General features: G+C 38.0%; 1 protein-coding gene across 1 annotated transcript in view; it reads left to right on the forward strand.

Moving 5' to 3' along the window:
* Nucleotides 1–2,612: 2,612 nt before the first annotated feature.
* The window catches only part of rxylt1 (ribitol xylosyltransferase 1), a 33,065-nt gene continuing 20,494 nt past the window's right edge, over nt 2,613–15,183 (forward strand). Inside the window, exons 1-3 of the mRNA XM_015353269.2 lie at nt 2,613–2,877; nt 8,932–9,144; nt 13,290–13,392. Coding sequence (XP_015208755.1) covers nt 2,742–2,877; nt 8,932–9,144; nt 13,290–13,392 — 452 coding nt within the window. The 5' untranslated portion in view covers nt 2,613–2,741. The remainder of the gene's footprint in view (nt 2,878–8,931; nt 9,145–13,289; nt 13,393–15,183) is intronic.

Raw genomic sequence — 15,183 nt, forward strand, 5'->3', positions numbered from 1 at the left:
CATACACACACTCACTCACAGCAGGACCAATGTTCCCAGAAGCCCATTAACCTACCAGCATATCTTTGGATTGTGGCAGGAAACCAGAGTACTGAATGGAAACCCTCACAGACACAGGGAGAACATATAAGGTCCATGGAGATAGTACCTCAGGAATTGAACCCAGGGCCCCAGCACTGAAAGGCAGAAATGCCCACACCTCTGCCTCCGTGCCTCCCTGGAAGAATTTTATGTGATCATTTTTTTTTAATATTGTTTTGAACAAATAGAACAGTGAAATAGAAAAAAAGCAATTCCCTTATTCCCCCATGTCCCACTCCCTCATTCTTAATTTGTTTGTACTGTTGTTTCTGAAAAGGTCTGTAGGGTTAATTTGGTCAAGACCTTTGAGGAGTTTTAATAATTCAGTCTGGTCCCCTTTTAGTTTTCTCTTAAAAAATATGAATTTCTTTTAGGCTGTCACATTAGGACAAGCCCAGGGATGTACAGGTGGATGTGTTCTCTTCACTGAGAGAGCAAAATATTGAAATAACAGTTTTCCTAAATATCATTTCTGCCCTAAAACACAGCCATGCCATCAAACCTGTCTATGTTTTGTGGAAATCCTAACCCTAACCTTAGCTAAGGGTTTGGCTTAGGTTAGGGTTGTGTTTGTTTGTGTTGAATGCAGTGCTGAATGATTATGGGATCAGGCTTAAGTGGCATAAGAGTCAGAAAGAACTAATAAATTTTGCCTTTATTTATTAATATGCCTGTGCATTCAATGTCCATTGCAAGAGTTTGAAAATCTGAATCAGTTATTGAAAACTTTTGCTTCTAAGGAAATTTAGACAAAATTCCCCTTTTGGGGTAAAGCACTGTATATAGCCTAATATGAACGAAAAAAATGTTTAGCAAATATTAAACTAACTGGTTTCCTTAATATCATTTCTGCCCTAAATCACAGCCATGCCATCAAAACCTGTCTATGTTTTGTGGAACTCCTAACCCAAACCCTAGCTAAGGGTCTGGCTTAGGGTTCAGGGATTTCTCAGACCTTACACAATCATCCACTCATTTGGTGGGAAAATTAGCTTAACTGAATCAAAATATTAGTTTGAAAAGATTAAACAACCTTGTCAAAACAATCAGAATTTATCAAGAACGGTCACATTAATTGTTGTCAAGTTTTCTTTCATTGGAAATTTTGTGTTGAATGGAGTGCTGAATGAGTATCAGGCTTAAGTGGTGCAAGAGTCAGAAACACCTAATATATTTTCCTTAATTTTTTAATATGCCTTTGCATTCAATACCTGTTGCAAGACTTTGAAAAGTTGTAGCGTTTTCCTTCAAACTTTTGCTTGTAGGGCAATTAAGATGACATTCCCCTATTGGGGTATATAGCCTAATATGTAAAAACAAATGTTTAGAAAATATTTAAATAACTGTTTTCCTAAATATCATTTCTGCCCTAAAACACAGCCAAGACATCAAAAGCTATCTGCATTTTGTGGGAATTCAAACCGTAACCCTAGCTAAGGGTTTGGCTTAGGTTAGGGTTTGGGTTCAGGGATATCGCAAAGACTTTACACAGTCATCCACTCATTTGATAGGAAAATTAAGTTCTCTGAATCAAAATTTGAGTCTGGAAAGATTAACCAACCTTGTCAGTACAATTGGAATGTTTCAAGAACAGTCAATTTCATTGGAAATTTTGTGTTGAATGGAGTAAAGAAAGAGTCAGAAACACCTAATACATTTTGCCTTTATTTGTTAATATGCCTGTGCATTCAATGCCCATTGCAAGAGTTTGAAAAGATTAATCAGTGTCTTTCAAGCTTTTCTTTGGAGGGCAATTTAGACAACATTCCCTTTGGGAGCAATACACGGTATGTAGCCATACTATACCAAGGGATCAGGAGGACCACACACACCCTAGTTTTTTAGTTCACTTCAGCTTATTGTCATATGCACAAGTGTAATGAAAATCTTATTTGCATGTATGCTCCAATACAAAGACATTCGATAAACACCGAAAAAATAAACACAGAAGAGCAGCAGCAACAAGTTAAATAAAATACAACCAGTGGTAGGGGTACTGTAGATCCTGTCAAACAACAACGTGCAAACATTCCAAAGAAGCAACCTGTTAGTTCAAGTAAGGTTTCAGTTACACTGTCATACTCTTCATAAATCCGTCTACAAATGTATTGGCCATATCGATTTCAGACCCTTTGCGCAATGCATCGAGGGGAAAGTGAGAAATTGCTTTAGCAATTTAAGAAGGGGGAATTTTGAGGCAATGATACCGAGTGGGCACAGGGGTTAGTATCCCTAAGTAAAACAGAAAACATACTGCTACAGTATGGAGACAGTTTACAAACTGGAATATATTTAGCATTTCTACACATTGTCATAAGCAATAGTTCCACTCTTTTAAGACGTCTTCATTTTTACCTGTGTTTTTTATTTACAGTTGAAAACCTTAGAGTGATTTTTTAAAATATTGATATTTGAAGGTGAACGTTTCCCGTTCAGAAAAGGGAAAGCATCGCATCAAATTGTACAATCACGCCGTGAAATAAAACCTGCGATTCCGGGTTTTTCCAAGTTTGAAAAAATCTGTGCAGGCAGTTTCCTAGATAACCGTTTCTCGTCATTGCCTCGCCGGGTCCTTCTTAAAGCTGCAATTTTTTTTGGTTCACGTGTGGATACATCTCAAAAATAATAATAATGCCACCGTAGTATGATGTTATAAAAGAATGAAGCTCAGTCGCAGAAAAATATGTTCTATTATCCTGTTGTCTTACTTGATATTTTCTCTTTATGCCGCTTATAACGCGTTTTTCAAGACCAGATTGATATCCAGAGTGCACAGGGTTGCGAAAAAGATAACTGGTAAGGCAACATTCCCTTCCCAGCAGATCTTAAAATACACAGCATGCTTTTCTGGTTATCTGTTCAAATGTAACATTTGCAAATGAATATGTTTTACGGTGGGATGTTTGTTTTGGAAGGATTTTTTCCGGTATATAACAACGCAGCGCTGCTTATTATATGTTGAAGAACCATAAAGAGCCCGTTAAAACAAACCCTCAAAAAACAAACACAAAATTAAATAAAACAAAATTGTTTATTTTTGATAGAGCCGTGTGCCCACTGCCTGGAGCTGATACAAATGTAACTTTAGTTGTTTTCGTTAAATGTGGTTGAGTTACTAAACTATTCAGTAGTGTTACTCTGGCCTGTGTGGGACATCGGGGATATTGTTTTACTGAAAATGAAATATAAAAAAAGAGAATAGTATTTTGGAGGTGTTTTTTACGTCAAGGTAATGAACAAAGCTGGTGAGATACTAGACGTTTTAGGAGAGAAAAAAAACATAATTGGACTAAACTTGAAAGTTACACGCTCTGGTCTCTGCGCTGTTCCAGCATTAATTCACGTTTATACAGTACGTGCTGTTTATATGTAGATGTAAGTCTTTTTTAGATTTTCTGCAACGTTTCTTTTTTGCCGAAGCGTGGAGAAAAGTGTTTAGTCCTGTTTGTTTAGGTTTGCCTAAACCCTAGTAGCCCGAAAAAAACATTACCCTCATCATTCAGTGGTTAAATATTTGAGGTTGGATTCGCAGACCAGGATTATGACTGTTGTAAAAATATTTGTGTTTTTTTTTTAGTTTTTATAAAAGAAAAAAACGTAGTTTCTGTTACCCTAAATCCTAAAGATGGCCGACGTATAAAAGCCTGGACATTAAAATACCTGACTTGTGATTTTGTTGTGTTTTATGACGGTGTTTTTAAAGCTCATTCCTTCTTGTTTACATTGCACCTCTGGAACCGTCAAAGGTCTTAAAATACCCAAAGAAAAATAAATCAAGAAATAATTTTGATGCTCTTTACTGTGTTTTTGAATTAGCCTAGAGGAGCGTCCTATTAAGCATGCTTGTCCAAATTAGGAATGGCAGTACTATAATAAATTACATAACCAAATGTGAAATATACCTGTATATGTAGTATTTCATAAATGGACTGCATGTTTGCTTACTGTAACAGTGTTTAAAAAGTAATTGTAAACCAGTGACATATCTGGTTACATTAAGCCTTCTTAAAGATTTACATTGTGAGGATCTGACAAGTGAAAAAGTAAAAGATTAAATATTTGTACTTTTCTCTTTTGTCATATTCTGTGCTTTAGTTTACATATTTATTATTTTTTAGTTTATGTATTCTTTTCTGTATCTTGGAATGTGAAAAATGGACAATGATTATTCACCATTTAAGAGCTATTCATATACCTGGTTTCATAGTAACAATTATGTGATTCATTTCTGTTGGTTTACAACCTAAACTTGACATGTGCCTTTAAAATGTGTGGTTGAATCTTTACTGAGATGCTATTTTATATTTTTAACATCACTTTTTCCATATACTGTAGAAATTGATTAGATTCACAGAGGCGGCTTGAATGATGTTCTGTTGCTGCAATGAGGAAAATGCTCAGTGGCGTTATTGATGAATTCACTTAGCCTGATAGTTTCATGATTGAATTCAAATTTGAGAAAGTCAGTCTAGACCAAGATCAAATTATAACAGCTGTGGAACAGATGAAAGCTTCAGTATAGGAAGAATATGTGCAATCATAGTTTTCGGTGATGTATAAAGACAGGATTGGCAGATTTCCTCATGAAGACTTTGGAACGCCTGTTCCGAATAAATAGCAAGCAAGCAGGCATGGGTGTCTTCTGCACAAGAACTGTTATCCAGATGTTCTCTTTCTTAGAGTCCTCCACTGCAAAGAGCCGAGAGCCGCACACAGTTCACAGTGCGGTTAATATTGGCAAGACGCATTTGCCGATTAAATGAATCGTGACAAACGGCCAAATTATGAATCATTCAAAGTTGGAAAATGGTTTTGTGATTTCTGGACACAGAAAAAAAAATTGTGAATCTATTTTTAAAAATGCCACATCTTTGAGTGGTATATTTTGTTTACAGAAAACGAATACTATATTGCTATATAGCAATGGTGTGTATATATAGTATACTATATAGCATCTTCATTGTAGGTGGTATTGATAAATTAAAATATATTTTCTCTTAATATTTTCCAGTATTTAATAATTGCCTACACTTATATAGCGATTTTCAGGTGATGGGGACTCCCCTCCAGCACCACCAATGTGCAGCCCCACCTGGATGATGCGACAGCACCCATATTGGGGCAGGACGCTCACCACACACCAGCTATTGGTGGTGAGGAGAACAGAGTGATGAAGCCAATTCATAGATGGGGATTATTAGGAGCCCATGATTGGTAAGGGTTGGCCAACTTGGGTTGGGAAATTTGGTCAAAGCACCACCCCTACTTTTTTCGAGAAACACCCTGGGATTTTTAATGACCACAGAGAGTCAGGACCTTGGTTTTACATCTCATTCGAAGGACGGCGCCTTTTTACAGTATAGTGTCCCCGTCACTATAGTGGGGGCATTAGGACCCACATGGACTAGAGGGTGAGCGCCCCCTGCTGGTCCCACTAACATCTCTTCACGCAGCAACCTTAGTTTTTCCCAGGAGGTCTCTCATCCAGGTACTGACCAGGCTCACACCTGCTGAGCTTCAGGGGGCTGCCAGTTGTGAGTTGCAGAGTGATATGGCTGCAGGCTGGCATCATATTTACTTGCCTTTTAATGCTGTGATTTTAGTTGGAAGTTTTAAACCATTAACTACAGAACAGACTACATGGAAATGAAGACTACTTATAGGGCCAGGTACTTCATAATATTTTACATTTTAGCTGTTACCTACATAGCTGAATTTTTATTTAAAGTATTTAATCTGTTCTATAGCAACCTTGTGTCATTTTTTACAAACACAGCTTATGTATATGCTTTCTATTGTAACGAGGTGTATTTGTGCTGCAGACGATGGTCAGAACCCATTGCGTGGCATTTTTAAGCACTTCTTAGCAGTGGTAATGTATCTTTACGTATTTAGAAGGAAATGTGTGTAAATATAACAATCAACAGTTTTCTTTCACTATTCCACTAGGTTTGGAAGACGCTTTGACCTTGTCAGTAAGCTGTGTTATTGTTAGAAAGTGGTTGGTAGACAGAGGGATTACTGTACATTGGAGCAAAACAGTTCCAAAGGGAGGACTGCTGTTATGTTAGGACAGCATTATAAGAGGAAGCAAAAAATGTTTGCCTTGATTCATTTTAGCATTTTCAAATCCCATGGTTCAGAATGATATATAAAGCAGATGGCAATTGTTAATAAAAATAATTTTGTGTACCGATGAATCACAGACAGTATAATTCAAAGTAGTGATCTTAACAGTTACACAAACCGTCTCAGGGGGCTGAAGATTTTTAATGTATTATAGATATGTATAACAGAAGCAGAAGGCAGAATTTCTAAAGAGAATTTCAAGTTTGATTAAGGATATGTCCTGAGAAGCATTAGAAATAAAAAAGGGTTTTTTTTATGTCTCTTAGTGTTCAGGCCTAAGAAGAAACGATTTCATGTTTGACACGTAGGACTTGATGGCACAAACTCTCTGAGATGCTGAGAACTTCACTGGTTCTTGTCATAATCTTGAGTCTTCAGGTGGGGACTTGGGGGGCTGACATGTCACTGGGGTGTTCAAGTGGGAGTGTTCCATCAGCAATGTTTCGTTTACGGGCCCACACCATCTCTGGCCTACATCTGCCAAAAGGTCAGATTTGAAAAGGTTTCAGAGCCAGTGATGGTGTGGCTTAAGTATCTGTGTAACAGTAGTAAGAGACCATAATGAAAAGGAGAGAGAGAGTTGGACAGCATTTCAAGAAATGGCCGGATTGCATTTTCAGATAATTTTAGATAATTTCTAGCAAACCAAAGAAGCAATGCAGGTTGAATCTGCTCATGCCTCCCTGTGTCAGACATTGTGATCATTCTGATGGGCCTGTTAGTCTCTGGCCTACCTCTACCAAAAGATCAAGGTTTCAACTTGTTTCAGAGCCACAATGTAGACAGTACATTACAAAATGATGCATAAAAAATAGTAACAACCAGAGCAATACGTCCATTGTAAGGACAATAAATGTGAGGTATTGAAAAGTCAAAAGTGTGTAAGGTAGAGTTGCATTCTGCGGCATTGCAGTTAGCTGTTGAGGATGTGCACTACAGTAGGGTAGAAGCTCGTCTTGAGTCTAGTGATCCATGCTTTAACAGTGTGGTACTGCTTGCCAGAGGGTAGGGGGGGAGAACAGTTTGTGGCCGGGATGGCTGGGATCCTGATTGATGGTGACAAAGGATGGTGTGAATCTCACCGATTGATGGTGAATCGCATCCTGTGATCCTCTGTGCCTATAATCCTATAATCCACAGCCCTTTGTAGTGTGTCTTTGTCATGCATGGAAGTATTGCTGTACCATACTGAGCACTCTGTGCTTGAATATGAGTAGCTGTGGTCTCTTGGTCCTAGTCACGGTAGACATGGAGTAAATATTAGACCAGCATGTCTTTGCACTGTGGGAGGAAACATGAGGAAACCCCTGCAAATTCAGGGAGAACATACAAACTCCAGTCGGATAACTCCCCAGGAGTGTGAGGCAGCAGTGCAAACAACTGCACCACCCCTATCCTTATTCCACCTTAATGCAGGCTTTCTGCTTTGGTGTTACATTAGTTTTCATTTTGTTCATCAGAATATGATGCATAGCCTTCTTGTTGTGTTTATATCGCATAGTGAAACCAGCCTTCTGCCTTCTTTTTGTTTTGAACAATAGAAGAAAAAGGATGTGGCGTGCTCATCCAAGACCAATCACGTTTTGATGTTCTCACAGCCTGCATACTGAATCCTATGGATTTCTTGTTTCAGCTCTCATGCCAAAACAGGAAATGATTAAGTGTCGGCATACTGGACAACAAACAGACTGCAATCCAGATGTTAAAATAGCAAATTCAGATGAGCAGATCTTCTTAACAGTAAACAGTAAATCTTAATTCTTTAAAAAGATGAGCTTATTGTCTTGCTTCTGTATTTATATATCAAATTCAAGATATTCAGTACAATCAGTTCGGAGCTCATTGGAAATGGTTTCTTTGAAGAAATGTTCAGAAAATTTACTGTAGCTTTAATTTTCTTATGGTTTCTGATGGAGATGAAAAATAATGTCATATTATACATTGTCTCATAGAGGTGAAATCCCTAAGGGAGACCTACAGTAGATTGATTTTTTGTCAGGATGTTTTGTTGCTGCAATGAAGTGAAGTTTAGACATAAATGTTCTTTATTGAAATTGTATGGGTGGTAATAATAAATTATGCACGAATACATGAAGAATTCCTTTTCATAAGCAAGGAGATATACAAAATACTGTATATAAGGTGATGCCTTTTGACAAGTGCTGCTCTACATTTTATTAATTTATTATCCTGTGTTTCTCAGTTTGTTAACCATCTCCTGCGCTATCTTGCTTATCCCCTCCAGAACACTTCTTATGCTCTGAAAGTGTGTTTCATGTGGATTTCTTTTCTAAAACATCTGTTCCGTCATTGAAACTTACAACAACTTTGGGTTATTTATTATGATTGAAGATTCAGTCAAGACCAGAGACTTACACCGTAAGCACTAAGCAACAAACCGTAAGGCCCTATGCCCTCCTTTACAAACCAAACCATGTTTTTACTGTATATTTAGTCCAAAAAAGCTTCAGCACGTGTCACCTCTGTTTTACTGTTTTGTATGATCACAGCAGGGAAATCACTCTCAAGTGCAACAGTGAGTTTCAAAGGTAGAGGTGATTGGTGTTCGGACTGAGAGGAAAAATAACACAGCTTTGATAGCTACTCTGTGTTTAAAAAACGACGGGTCTGGTTTCATCTCGCCCGGCTGTAAGACACTCGTGATTTCAGGAGACAACGTTTTCTCCTGTTATAGGTTTGTTTCTTTTTGCTGTTTTTCAGACAGTTCCCAGCAACCCCTGAGGCCTGACCCCAAGAAGGGTCTGGCTGCTTCTGAAGAGGGAGAGGAGTGGAATCCATGGGAGGAAGACGAGAAACTTGAGTCTCTTTCTGTGCAACAGAGGCGTAAAGACAGTTTCAGGTTATTCCAGGAACACTTTGGTAAAAACAGGCCTCAGGAGTACAAAGTCCAGATCTGGGGCAAAGCTGCAATTGGTGAGTCTCTCAGTGTGCCTCCCCTACATTTTGAACCTCGGTATAATGAAGTATTCATGAACCTCGTCCTTGAAAATTTAATTAATTGCAAGGTGTAAATGTAGTTTTTCTTACTTTGCTGTAACATCCCACTTGCCTGCTGTTTTCTGTTTGATTTGTCATAATTTCCTCATGATACTAGTTAAAACACCAGCAGTACCTGTTAAAATAGTGTATTTTGTATTTGTTTCATGATGTGCGTCACATTGACTTATTTGATGTGATTATTTGCTTAATTTTCCTAATGCGACATTTTTCCGTTTTGGAAGTTGTTCATTATGTGGTTGGCCCCTGAAGGAGTGGATGTTAGAATCGAGTCTCTTGTGGCTCATCTGGTAAAAGCCTTTTCTCCCAGTCCGCTCACACCACAAAATTCGCAACACGCAACCAGATAGCTGCAGCTGGCAGTTCTAGGCCAAGCAATGTCAGCTTTGCCTAGGGGACTGAACTGGAGCTCCTTGACTTACTACACATCGCTGCCCCCTATCTTGGTTTGGGTACCTGCAGTTTCTACTGCTCCCAGCCTGCTGCAAAGTTTTTCTCTCTCTCTCCCACCCAAAGAAGGCTCCACAGCCGAAACGTTGCGTTTCTTTTCTTCTCTTCTCAGCATGGAATAAACCTTTACTTGTTCCTCTGCTCTACAGTATGCGTATTCTTTTGTATTCGTACTTGAGGCTGGAGGAGAGAGTTTCATTGCTACATTTCGGATACGGTTTATATCCATTGGCAACACTTGGATGAGAAGGTTGAACTATGTTGTGGATGGATGTAAGGAAAAAAAATGTTTTGATGAGAACAGGGTTTTTGGTGTTATGGAAAAGATAGCAAATGGGAAAAGGCATGTTTTATTGTTTTCCCAGAGTATTTGACAAAACCCAGCACAAACACAGAGAAAATGCACACAAACAGGTGGCAATATAGTCAAGATGCAAGATGGTAGTGCTAACCATCATACTGCCTAAATGGACTAAGTTGTGGACAGGATGCCAGTCCATCACAGAGCCTCCACACGCACAACTTACTTGAACATTTTAGAGATACCAGCCAGCCTAACCAGAATATTTGTCAGAAGTTTTTGAGAAACCAGCAACCCAAGCGAGCACATGCAAACTCCCCACAGAAAGGTTCCCTGTTCCAGAATCAATTCCAAACAGCAGCACCGTCTGCTCCTCCCCTGTGTCAAAATAGATGCAGAACTCGGCGAAACAGTCTTGGTGTCTTAAAGGAAAACCTATTTTTATGAAAAAAAAGAAGAATATTAGAAGAATATTTATAGGATAAAAGTATGAAAGAAAACGATGCAGACAAAAAAGGAGAGAGGGAAAGAGGATAAAAGAGGATATAGGTGTGCATACATTAGGAACATACCTGTCAGTATGTTAGTGTATTCTTTATACTTTTCCATCTTTGTACGTGTAGGATTGTAGTATCTAAATAATGGCAATGATACCTCTATTTTAAGGTTGGTGATGGGAGGTGCTGTAAATCAGGTTCAATCTGCTATTGTAACAAAATGAGAAGTTGAAAGCTTACCTGTTTACAAATTAGAATAGAAATCAGTGACATGTCTGAAACTGTAAAAAGTGTACATAAAGTTACACAAGAGACACATTTCCATGCATGCTTCAGTATACAGTAGTGTTTTCTGTTGCAGTGGCTTTTGATGGAAAAAATGTTTTAGTTTTGGTTCTGCTATAAAATCTCAGTTTGAACCTGCTGCTTGTTTTTGTATTAAAACACTAATGTTGTATTTGTAGTTTTCAACACAGATTTACAATCATGAAATAGATTCAGAAACTTGTTCTTTTCATGACATATTTACACAGTACAGATATTTGCATTTTGATGAGTACAGCTACTTTTTAAATACTTTTAAAACTTTTAAATACTTTTTTTTTCATAGAGTAAAACTGGCAGTAATTGCAACACCAAGTTTATGGCTGCATTATGAGCTTGTAGAGCATAAGGATTTTAACATTAAACAAGGTTGAGTTTGTCGAATCATATTAAAAAGGTTATGATTTGCATTGCTACTCTTTTTTATCGAAATATAAATGATACAAGAAGTGATACTTTACATGTGTGCTTCTTTCTGCAGTTAAATTTGCAAAGTACATCCAGTTGATTAGTCTATTAGCTTGTGCTGTCATTGTATTATGTTTAGTACTTGTACAGGTTTTGAATTAGGTTGCATTATATACAGAATAGGCTAAGCTACATGCAACAAGTTCTATTCATAGCATTGTATGCAGTCGTGCAAATGGGTTTTTAGGATCAGCTGCTGGTTTTCCCTTGCGTATAAGGTACATGTCAGTAGTTGAGATTGTTTATGATGTTCTGAAGCTACAGCAGCTTATACTTGATCATGGAAAAAGGCAATTGTAAATGAACCCGGTTTTCTTTTAATTGTGCACCTCCTGATTTTGGGAGGGAGTCGTGACCTCTGTGTAATAACAGAGATACTATAACGGATGTTCCCTCCTGCCTTGTGAAATCAGTGGGTTCCTGTGTTTGCAGCTTTCCCTAGGGCATGAGTAGACACCTGTGTAAGCCTCCAGATCTCATTTCAGTGAAGTATATTTAGTCTGTGGGAGGCATGGGTGTGCAGTGGTTAGCATGACTTAAATTGGGTTCAGTTCCAGACCTCGGGTGCTATCTGTGTGAATAAGAAGAATAAGAATGAATAAAAAGTACCTTTCTAAACCCATGTACGTAGTTACATGAAAGAAAAACTGAAAGAAATACAATAAAATGTAAGAAAAAGAAACAAGAGCATACAGGGTAAACTGCAAGGCAGTCAGACATAGGCCATAGTAAGAAAGTAAGTTTTAAGTTTCGATTTTAAAAAAAAGGCAAAAAAGTTGTCTCTCGTAGACAAGGACAGGCTATATGAGTGGAGCAGAGACAGAAAAGGCGCCTTCATTGTGTGGGTTTCCTCCCACTGTCCAGGCCATACTTGTAGGTTAATTGGCTTCTGGTTAAAGTGGCCCTGGTGTGAGTGTGTGTGTCTGCCCTGCGTACCCTGACTTGTGCCTGTTGCTTGCCAAGATTCAGCTCTCCCATGACCCTGAATTAAAAGAATTGATTAGCAAAAGGATGGTTATTTCATTTTTCTTTTTAAATCGTGCAGTTCTCAATCTCTTTTTATAAGATCACTTCATTGGCCATATGCAATTTCTTGTATTGGGAATGTGTCTTTTCGCATACTTGCTCTTCATGAGACACCCAGACAAGGAGAGAAGCTTGGGGTCAGAGTACAAGGTCAGCACAGAAACAGTTCAGGCAGGTCCAAAGTTGTAGTCTTTTACTTTGTCAAATGGATCGGGTTTTATTGTGGAAACATAAGAATCAACTAACATTTGCATCGCTGAGTCCTCAGTTCATGGCTCATGTTAAATGCACATATTCAACTTCCCTTGCTTATTTAATACACAGAACATAATATGATATGATATGAAGTCAATAAAATACAGTTTATATAATAACATGCTGTGAAAATCACACAATAATGACAGAATAAGCTAAAAACCTCCTTTTGAAAATCCATGTTTGGTGGAATATTAACGCACTGCCATATATATAATATTCATGTTTAAATATTATTAATGTTTCTTTACCTTTAGATTTTTAGATGATGTATGCCTTGTCCAGATTGATACCTTTTTATGTGGGTTGGCGTTTAACCTTTGGATGGTGTTATGTCGATATGATAATATGATGATGATCCTTGCTCTATTTCACCTACCTAAGAGCTTTTAAAAACGTGCATGACTGAGGTAGTGACCGTGCACATGTGCAAAGTTGGTTTTTCAGTAGGTTCCTACTGTGTTTCAGCCAAAGCGAAATTGCTCCATGAGAGTTGTAACTCCAGATGTTTGGGGTCTGATTGCTGAGAAACAGATTGAATACCTGGAACTCACTCTCCATGGGCTTCTCTTTTGGCACCTAGGTGCCTTGACCCGAAGAGCAGATGTTTAAGTGAGCTTGCCAAACGCCGTCAAGTTAAATATTGATTTGAAGGTTCATTCCAAAGCCGGCCTCTGAAGCCAGCAGTTTGTCTTTCACTGTTATGAAACACTCCAATCGGGGTTCTCCTTGTCTTGCAGGTCTGTATCTGTGGGAGCATATTTTTGAAGGAGTGCTCAATCCAACGGACAGAGCAGCACAATGGAGAGAAGGAGCAGTACAGTCAGGGAAGATACATTTCAGGTAGTGGCTTACTCGTGAGATTCTGCCATGCAGTAGTTCTTGCTCACCAATGTGCGATTTTGACCACAGTTCATGAAGGGGAAACTCCTTTAGGAGCTTGAAGAACACCCTTTGCTGAGTTCTTCTTTGTAAAATTGAAAAGGCATCAAATTCAGTTTCCTGATGAAGGGTGTTGGCCATCTCTGTTACCTCTTTTCCGAAATGGTATAGCCATATGCTGTGCAGAAGTCATGATGGATGCCTCTTTGTATGTCTGCCAGTTTTTTAAAATCTTGTGAAACTGTTTTTCATTGGCGATAAAGACAAAGCATAGTATTTTGAGATTTTGGCACCTTTTTAGTCTATATAAATTCCATCATCACGATCTGTTACCACATGCCAATATAGAGGAAAGAAAACGTATTTCATATTATAATAGCTGAACCCTGTAAAAAAGTAGCGTTTGTAATTCAGTTCACCTACTAAGTTTTGAAACTAAATTCCTTTTTGCTAACACCTGTTTTCTGGGTCTTATTGGTTGTATTATGTGAAATGTACAGTGTGCCTTTACAGTTAGAGAAAAGACTTTGCATTTTTACCTTAGTAGGTTCATTTACTCAAACTACAAACTCCTGATACAAATCATAATATATGTTGAAATTTCTCATTGAAACAAATTCCTCTTTTCATTTAACATTATGGGTAGCTCTTTCTTCTAGCATAAAAAGAAAATACTGTGATAAACATCACAGATGTAATTCACTTTCTTATTTTATATGCATTGAAAAAAGTCTGCTGGCAGTTTCTGCATAATTGAACACTTTATCTTGTTCAAACATTTTCTTACAAAGTTTTTTTAAGTGCCACAGCCAGGAAGGGCCTCCATTCTAAGTGTAAGCTGGGTTCTGTAGTCAAAGCATTGCTCTTTTCAGTCTAGGCAGAATATTTATTTGCATGGGGCTGGAATGATACACAAAGCTGTGTGTAATATTATTATTATTATTATTATTATTATTATTATTATTATTATTATTATTATTATTATTAATTGCTTACACTTATATAGCGCTTTTTCTGGACACTCCACTCAAAGCACTTTACAGGTAATGGGGACTCCCCTCCACCACCACCAATGTGCAGCATCCACCTGGATGATGTGACGGCAGCCATAGTGTGCCAGAACGCTCACCACACATCAGCTATCATTTGGGAGGAGAGCAGAGTAATGAAGCCAATTCACAGAGGGGGATTGTTAGGAGGCCATGATTGATAACAGCCGATGGGGAAATTTGGCCAGGATGCCGGGGTTACACAAATTGACTAATTGTGGTGAGGGTTGGGTATATTTCAATTTGTTCAGTTTTGTTTTCTCATCTAGCTGCACAGCAGTGACCCCTGTGACTTGGTGTTTGCTTGTGAATGTGGTGTTTCCAGTAAAAAGCAGTGAAAAGGCTTAGCAGTTACTGGTTTCATATGTACTCAATTCAATTCAACTTTATTTGCCATTATACTTACACAGGTGCATAGTATAGTGAAAAGTGTTTCTCATTAGTCACTCAGGTGCAGTATATAAATAGAACAGAAGATAAGACAATAGACAGTAACACAATAACAATAACAGTGTAATAACATAACAGTGTAATCAAAACTGTGCAAATACACAGAGAAAGAATACAACAGGACAAAAACAGTGCAAAAGTAATTTGGGGAACAGTGCAAAAATAGTACGGTGATTAATAAATATTACAACTAATACAGTTTTAAGTAAAATTTCGGCTTACGTGTACTATATTGATTAACGATAACTTAGTG

This window comes from Lepisosteus oculatus, chromosome 7 (assembly GCF_040954835.1).
Source record: "Lepisosteus oculatus isolate fLepOcu1 chromosome 7, fLepOcu1.hap2, whole genome shotgun sequence".
Lineage (NCBI taxonomy): Eukaryota > Metazoa > Chordata > Actinopteri > Semionotiformes > Lepisosteidae > Lepisosteus > Lepisosteus oculatus.